The 8,127-nt window shown below is 60.5% G+C and overlaps 2 protein-coding genes across 2 annotated transcripts in view; one reads left to right on the forward strand and one right to left on the reverse strand.

The window, feature by feature from the left end:
• The window catches only part of UPF1 (UPF1 RNA helicase and ATPase), a 35,662-nt gene extending 32,412 nt beyond the window's left edge, over positions 1–3,250 (forward strand). The window contains exons 20-24 of the mRNA XM_007461110.1: positions 1–87; positions 649–730; positions 2,273–2,434; positions 2,569–2,786; positions 3,131–3,250. Coding sequence (XP_007461172.1) covers positions 1–87; positions 649–730; positions 2,273–2,434; positions 2,569–2,786; positions 3,131–3,250 — 669 coding nt within the window. The remainder of the gene's footprint in view (positions 88–648; positions 731–2,272; positions 2,435–2,568; positions 2,787–3,130) is intronic.
• Positions 3,251–6,185: 2,935 nt separating this feature from the next.
• On the reverse strand, positions 6,186–7,956 carry GDF1 (growth differentiation factor 1). The gene is made up of 2 exons (XM_007461111.1): positions 7,632–7,956; positions 6,186–6,973 (listed from the first exon to the last, which is right to left on the reverse strand). Exons 1-2 carry the CDS (start codon positions 7,954–7,956, stop codon positions 6,186–6,188), a joined length of 1,113 nt encoding a protein of 370 aa, XP_007461173.1.
• Positions 7,957–8,127: the final 171 nt, after the last annotated feature.

Below are 8,127 nucleotides of genomic sequence, written 5' to 3' on the forward strand. Positions count from 1 at the left end.
GTGCTGGTGGAGGGGCCGCTGAACAACCTGCGAGAGAGCCTCATGCAGTTCAGCAAGCCCAGGAAGCTGGTCAACACCATCAACCCGGTGAGGGCTGGCCGCGGGCAGGGGGCGGGGAGGTGGGGAGGAGACTGCTGGGAACCCCGTCCTCCCCAAGCCAGTGTTCCGGGCACGTGGCAGTGAGCGATGGCAGGTGTGACACGTGACTAGTGTGAGCTGAGGGTGCGCCGAGAGTGTCAGTGTGTGAACAGGAGCCATGCATGCCGGTCTGTCCCCACAGAGCCCCCCCACGCCAGGTCTCCCCGCTGTTCTGAGGCCTTTCTGGCCTTGGACTTCATGGGACGCTACGTCACAGGTGGCACCTAGGGGTCAGACCCAAGCAGTTAGGGAACTTGGCAAACCCAAGGTGCTCTGGGGGCCTAGGGAGTGGATGCTGCTTGAGCTGAAGCCCAGAGATGGAAATGTTTGGCAACAAAGACCAGGCCAGGTGAGGAGGGGCAGGCAAGGCCCAAAGCACACAAGGCCCAAAGCCGGCAAGCCTCGGGGTAGTCCTCGGTGCAGCCTGGCCACCTCCCAGGCCACCAGATCTTTGGAAGTTCTTCCTTGTGTCAACATGATAAATTCCTCACTTATCTAAACCCTTTGCAGGGAGCCCGCTTCATGACAACAGCCATGTATGATGCTCGGGAGGCCATCATCCCAGGATCGGTCTATGACCGGAGCAGCCAGGGTGAGTCTCTGCAGGGGACCGGCCCGGCCCCACAGTTGTTGACAGTTCCCACGCCCACAGCTTCCAGCCCTGTTACTCCTGGAGTGGCCTCCCAAGCCTTGGTCCACAGAAGCCTGCTTGACAGAGTCTTCTCAGCTTCCCTTGTCAGAAATCAAATAATTGGTCTTTGGCTGTGTCTAAAAACCAGATGTTTTTAAAATAATACAGCTCAATGGACAGCGGTTTCTCAACAAATAACCGCAGCTCAGCCAGTTTGCCCCTGTGCTCACACCCCACCCTACCTGCCCTTTGCTCGCCTTCTCAGTGGGGGTGTCACATCCACCGCCTCATTTCAGGTTTCACGGCTTCCCCAAGCTTCAGCTCCATCTGTCAGACCTCAGGGTTGCGCATGCCCACTTTTCCTATGTGAGGCTTCTGTATGTACTGAGGCTGAGCCTTATCCTGCTGCCTGGGATGACGACTCTTGCCTGAGCCCGTCTGTAGACGGTTCCCATTTGTTCCCCAGGTCCCTGCCTCCTGGGACCCTTCCCTGCACCAGCCTGCATGGAGGGTGACTGCCTCACCCATGACTCTGTGCCACCTCCCCGAGTTTCACATTGGCCTTAAACCTCTCATGTGCTTGCCACTCACCCTGAGGGCAGGCGCACCTCAGCTGCTCCTTTTCCACATTAAATTGGCAAGGCCCCTTTCCCTGCCCCAGTGTTCTCCCTATCCCTGGGCTCAGACAGGGGATTGTGTTTTTTTGTTTGTTTTTGTCTGTTTAAATATTTATTTATTTACTTTTATTTGGTTGCGCTGGGTCTTGGTTGTGGCAAACAGGCTCGTTAGTTGTAGCACATGGGCTCCTTAGTTGCAGCATGCGAGCTCTTAGTTGCAGCATGCATGTGGGATCTAGTTCCCTGACCTGGGATCGAACCTGGGCCCCCTGCACTGGGAGCGCAGAGTCTTAACCACTGCACCACAGGGAAAGTCCCAGGGATTGTGTTCTTGAAGAACAACAGATCTCTTATCGCCATATCTGACGAGTCCCCGTGTGGCTGGGGGTTTCCTGGGTCCATACTTCATCCCTGATGCCACCGTGGGTCTGGCTACACCCAAGGTTGCCCTGGGGGCTTTTGCTTTCAGTGAGATCTGCTGGTCTATCAAGCTTGGTCTTTTTCTTTTGATTGGGGGGTGGCAGGGTGGCAGTGGTAGCATGTAATATGAATATAACATTTGCCACAAATGGTTTTTTTTTTTAAGAAATTAGAAATGCATAGTGGTTTCAGTTTTTCAGATCCCCATGGGCCAGTGATTGTCAGAATCCCCTGGGAGAAAAGGTGCCTTCCCAGGCACCAGCCTCAAGGAGGCTATTGGGCGCAGGGAGTGGGAGGGGGTTGAGTTGTGAGATTCTGCATCAGGTGACTTTGCTGTTAGGGATGCACCAAGAAACGCTGGGGCAGACAAAGCAGTGACGGGACCAAACAGACATTTCAGCTATGGGCAGGCAACAGACTCCTCTGGACGCAGTATGATGCCTGCCGTTCACCTTGTGTCTTATAGGCCGGCCCTCGAACATGTACTTCCAGACCCATGACCAGATTGGCATGATCAGTGCTGGCCCCAGCCACGTGGCTGCCATGAACATTCCCATCCCCTTCAACCTGGTCATGCCGCCCATGCCGCCACCGGGGTATTTTGGACAAGCTAATGGGCCAGCCGCAGGTGAGCACCGAGTGGCGTCCCATGGGGAAAAGCAGTTTGGCCTTGGAGTTTGTTCACATCCGGGCTTTGAGCAGGAGTGCTTGTCTGTGAGGCTCAGAACCTCGTTCAAGGAACCCTGGATGACTGTCTTTCAGGCCGGGGCACCCCAAAAGGCAAGACTGGTCGTGGGGGACGCCAGAAGAACCGCTTTGGGCTTCCTGGGCCCAGCCAGACGAATCTCCCCAATAGCCAGGCCAGCCAGGATGTGGCGTCACAGCCCTTCTCACAGGGTGCTCTGACCCAGGGCTACATCTCCATGAGCCAGCCCTCCCAGATGAGTCAGCCCGGCCTCTCCCAGCCTGAGCTGTCCCAGGTGAGCCCTCTGCCACTTTAACTTGAGACGTCTCCCACCCACAGAAAAGTCAGACCAGCCCAGGGAGCCCTCTTCACACATGCAGACCCCATGACACTCACCCCTAAAGACCTTAGCAGGGGGACTGTAGGTCTAGAACATTCCATCCACAATACTGTCCTGGGTAGCGTGTCTCCAATGGTGAAGTAACCAGTGTGGGTTTCCTGCCACTTAGGCTTGAGGGTAAGTTTCCAGATTATTCCCTGCGGCTGGTGATGGGCTGGACGCAGAGCAGGTTCTCAAGGCTGGGAGGGTGAGTGCGCATCCTTCGACTGGGTGCTCATCTCTCCAACCTTGTCTTCCAGGACAGTTACCTTGGAGATGAGTTTAAGTCACAGATTGATGTGGCGCTGTCGCAAGACTCCACGTACCAGGGGGAGCGGGCGTACCAGCACGGCGGAGTGACGGGGCTGTCCCAGTATTAGAAGGCAAGCTGGCCTCTGGAGGAGGTCTTCGCTGGGATCTGGACTTGTAGGAAAATTTGGGAAATGTGGGAGTCTCAAGTCCTCGAGGGGCCAGTGCATCCTGTCACCTGTCACTCTGGGTCCCTGCACCTCTGCTTAGTGTCTGGGGGATGTGAACTTCATGCACACCGTCTGTGCCACGGTCCTCTCCAGAGAGAGTCTTAGAGCTGCTCCTGGTGGGCAGCCAGGAAGTGGACGTACTCCTCGCCCTGACGAGGCAGGTCATGAGGGTGGCGAGGGCCCCAGCTCCTAGGTGCACGGGTGCCTCTGGGGGTGCTTCTAGGTGCCCGCGAGGACCCTGCCTCACGGTTCTCCATCTGTAACGAGGCCGAGCAGGGCAAGCATAGGCCTGGGGCTTGCCCCTCTGCCCCTTCCTGACTGTGTGCAAGGAAAGTGGGATGCAGTGATGCTGGGAGAAGGGGCGTACCGCTGTTGAACAACACAGGCTCAGCAGCCTTAACTCTTGGCTGCCTTCTTTCCGGGTGGGAAGTCATTGGTCTGGGTACCCAGGCGGCCTCTGAGGTCATGTTTAACACATGAGGACGCAGGTGCCAAGTGGAGTCGGGGAGAAAGCCCCGTCCGTGCCGTCTGGGCCAGGCCTGGGAGCTGCCCCGGCTCCCACTTTCTCTGAAGCCTCTTGCCCTCCCTCCCTCCCCAATAGGTGGCAGCGGAAGAGCTAAGCTACGTGGCTTAGTCCATCAGCATCTTATTCTGGGTAATAAAAAATAAAAATAAATGGATACCTGTTTTCCACTGCTAAAACTGAAGCACCACTGTGAGCAACAGGAGAGGGAGAGGAGTACCCGAGGGAGAGAGGAGCCCGAGACAGAGCGAGCGCCCACTGCTGGCACGTGGCGGCGAGGAGACGGAGAAGGGAGAGCGGGAGGTGGGGCGGCCACGGAGGACCGCCCGCCAGCGAGCCCCGCCAGCCCCGCTCGCCGAGGAGCCCAGCGCTCGCCCGCTGCGTCCACACCTGGGTCTGCGACCAGGGCGGAGGGAGGAAGACCCTCATCTCAGAGTAGCCCTTTCCTCTGTTCTTTTCTTTCTTTTTCTCTTTTATTGAAAGGGGACTACGTTTTAGCAGGAAAAACTACGCGTTTCTGTGCCGAGCAGGCTCCTTGCAGTGGCGGCTGTGCCGGGAGAGCCCCTCAGAGTGTGGGTTCTGTCCACGCTGGCTCTGATATCGCCGCGCTCACACTGCCTGTGTTCTAGGAGGGTTTTCATTTAAAGAAAATACGGTGGTTTGTGTTTTTCTGTTTGTTTTTTAAAGATTCTTTCAAAGGAGTACTGAAAAATATACTTTCCTGAATTTGTCTCTCAAATCTTAGTGGTGGACCTGGGAGATGCGAGAAGCTTCCAGAAACGAAGTTTAAACATGCCAAAACAACTCAAGATTAGGATCAACATCTGTGACGGGAGGAGGATTTTTTTTTTTCAGTTTTAGCTTCCAGCAGCTTCTCCCTGTACGTCAGGGCAGTGAGGGAGCGTGGTCCCGGGCCGGGCAGGCGACTCCGTGGTCTCTGCTGGACTCCGAGAAGCAAAGCGCTTCCCGTGTGCCGTGGACTCGGCCCCGCAGGAGGGGCCTCGGGCAGGACTGGCCATGAGGCCAGAGGGCAGGAAGGTGGCAGTTCCCTGGCCAGTGGCTCCTTCCCCAGGGTCCTTCCTGAGGATTTGGTGGAAAGCACCAGCCAGGAGGATCTGTCCCCGTTCCCAGGGAGGCTCCCACCGTTGCTGTGGCCAGTGAGGCTCACTGAATGCCCCATCCCGTCTTGTTGTTCCCCACCCTACCTGACTAGTTTGGAGCCCTTCTACCTGTGGGCACAGTTTTGATGAGGTGGGGTCATTTTAACTTTGGCGGGGAAAGGGAATACGTTTCTGAAATAAGTTGGTTCTGTGCCGAAGGGCTTGAGGGAGTTGTCACATCACGTGGTACAAGAGGCCTCTGCCTGGGTCTGGGTTGCAACTGCATTTATTGTTGCTGGTGGAGTCACCCCCAGCTCTTCGCACACCGTGATGGGGATTAGCCTCCCTGGCAGGACCTAGTTGGGGACTGTCTAACCCTAACCCTGCCTATCCAGGCCCTGATGACCCTGACCCCCAGCATCCCCCTCCCCATGTGCCTTATCCCAAAGCCTCCAGATTCCAGCTGGTACATGGGAGAGATGGGGGACACACAGGCCACCTTCCTTCTGGCAAGGCCTCTTATTTATTACCATTGCTGTAGTGCTTTCGGTTCCCACTTCTTTTGGTAGCTGCATAGAGTTTGGATAGGTTTTTGCTATGACCCCTTGTGCACTGTCCCCATGGGTGACACACCCACCCACCCTGTTCTGTTCCTTGGAATGCTTTGCCTCTGCTTTGTGCTGTTTGCTTTTTTCTCCACCTTAGCAACAGTTGCTATGAGTCCCCCAAATCAAGAAGCATCTGTACCAAGGCAATGTAACTTTTTGATTTTCGGTCAATTTGTTTTAACTTCTTTTGTCACCAATAAAATCTTAATAAAACAGCTCTGCATTCACTCTGGGGTTGGATAACTACAGGGGGTGGCAGAGCACTTGGTTTGGGGTTCTGCCTGGTTGGGGGTGGGGGATTCGGAGCCACCTCAACGGCAAAGCTGAGATGAGCCAAACCTGTGCAGCAGGGACTGGAGTGGGGGAAGCTGGGCCTTCGCAGGGTCAGTTCCTGGGGCCCGTGTACATTAGACTTTGGGCCCCCTAGAGATGGGTTCTGGGAAGGCTGCGCCGGCGGCGTCACTGTAGGACCCCCACCCACCATCCTGGTGGTCGATGGTGATGGACATAGCTGCTTCCCTCCCCACTCCCAGGTGAGAAGACCCGAGAAGGCAGCAGAGCGGACCACGCAGTGTTTATTGTTGCCCTCTCCCGCCCGCCCCCGGTCAGCGGCAGCCGCACTCATCCACCACCATGTCTTCGTAGTGCCGCAGTACCACGTTGTCGCTGTTGTCGAAGAAGAGCACGGAGATGGGCGACAGGCGCGCGGGCACGCAGCAGGGCAGGCCGGCGGCGGCGCTAGGGGCGGCCGCGTGCATGAGCGCGCGCAGCACCGCGTGGTTGAGCGCGGGCGTCCCGCCGGGTTCGGACAGCGCGGCGGGCAGCCCGCACTTGCCCTGGCAGTAGTTGGCCAGGAAGCCGCGTGGCGCGATGACCCAGCGGTGCCAGCCCACCTCGCGGAAGCTCACGTAGAGTCGCCGCGCGCGACACGCGCCCCCGGGGCCGCCGCCCCCTGCGGGCTCGGCCTCGCGCCGCGGCCGGGCCAGGGGGTGGCACAGGCGTGGGTCGAGGGTCACCAGCAGCAGCGAGGCCTCGGCCAGGCTCGCGCAGGCGGCGGGAGCCCGGGGACGCAGCGCCAGCGTCAGGCGGAGGCTGCGCGGCGCCGAGGTGTTGCGGGCCCAGGCGGCGCCCAGCAGCTCGGCGCGCACCGGCATTCCCAGGGCGGGCACCGCCTGGCGGAGCACCACCTGCCCGGGGCCCGCGCCCGCCGGCGCCACGCTCAGCTCCCAGCCGCCCGCCGTCCCAGCTGTCGCCTCTGCAGCCGCGAAGCGCAGCTCCAGGCGGGCCTGGCTCGGGCGCTCGGCTGGCTCCACGGCCGACAGGTCGAAGACGACGGTCCACTCAGGGCACTGTCCCGCAGCTGAGGCGGGCTCCGGGGGCCGGGCGGCCGCGCCTGGGGAGGAAGGGAGAGGGCTCGGCTGGCGCTGGGTCCCCACTCGGTGCCGACCGGCCCGCGAATGGGTCTTGGTTGGGGACAGCGGGGTAAGGTGAGAGGCCGGAGCTGGGGGTCGCACCATCTGTTAGAAGGCGTCAAATGGTGTGAAGCGGCGGTGGGTGAGGGAGATGGAGTGGGGGCAGGGCGTCACTTGCAAGGAAGAGGCCCCGACCACTGTAGGGCGGCCAGCCCGCCGGTGGGGACATAGGCGGGGGTGGGGAGGTGGCGGGGGGGAATGAGCGAACGCATGGGGCCAGTGGGGAAGCGATGCTAGGGCGGGTGGCATCTGCAGGAAGGCATCAAGTGGTGTGAAGCGGCAGAGGGGGTGGGATGGAGTGGGGGCAGGGCTTCAGCTGCAAGCAAGGGGCCCTGCTCGGTGGTAGGGAGCCTGGCCTTCGGACCACTCCCCCACCCCATCCCCTGTCCCGGCAGGTGTCCACGCGGAGGAGCTGAGGGAGTTCAGAGGCCCAGGTTGCTTGCGGGCTGGACGGGGAGGGCGGCGACCCTCAGGGCTCTCCGGCCTTCTCACGCGCCGCTGGAGGCTCGTGGCGGGCTCGGGGCGCCCAGCAGGGCATCGGCCTCTCAGACCCACGCCCCCAGCGCAGACCCCACTCACCGCGGTCCGGAACGTGGCGCACGATGTTTCCGGCGACCCCCAGCTCCTCCACGTGGCACGGCCGCAGGGTAGTCCCCAGGGGCGTCCTCCGAGGGCCCGCCCTGGCCTCCTGGTGGTCCCGGCGGCGGAACAGGCGCCACATGACAGGGGGTACAGGCCGGGACTTGGGGGCGCCCCGGGGCACGTCGGGAAACCCGAGAGCCTGGAGTAGGGCTGCGGCGGGGCCCGGGGGCGCGGGGGCGCGGGCCGGGGGTGACGAGGGCAGCAGCATGGCCAGTAGGAGAAGAAGGACGCGGCGGCCCGGACGCCGGCACAGCGGTGGCATCTTCGTCACCGGCGGCGGCCGGGCGAGTGCTCAGGGGCTGCTGGGCTCCGGGACCTGCGGGCTGGGGGCGGGACCGGGGTCCCTGGAGAGACCTGGGCCAGGTCAGGGTCTCGGGGGGCGTGGCCGCGATCCTGAAGTCGAATAGGGACCAATCACGGGGGCGGGGTCTCG

The sequence above is a fragment of the Lipotes vexillifer genome, unplaced genomic scaffold, assembly GCF_000442215.2.
Source record: "Lipotes vexillifer unplaced genomic scaffold, Lipotes_vexillifer_v1.1 scaffold469, whole genome shotgun sequence".
Lineage (NCBI taxonomy): Eukaryota > Metazoa > Chordata > Mammalia > Artiodactyla > Lipotidae > Lipotes > Lipotes vexillifer.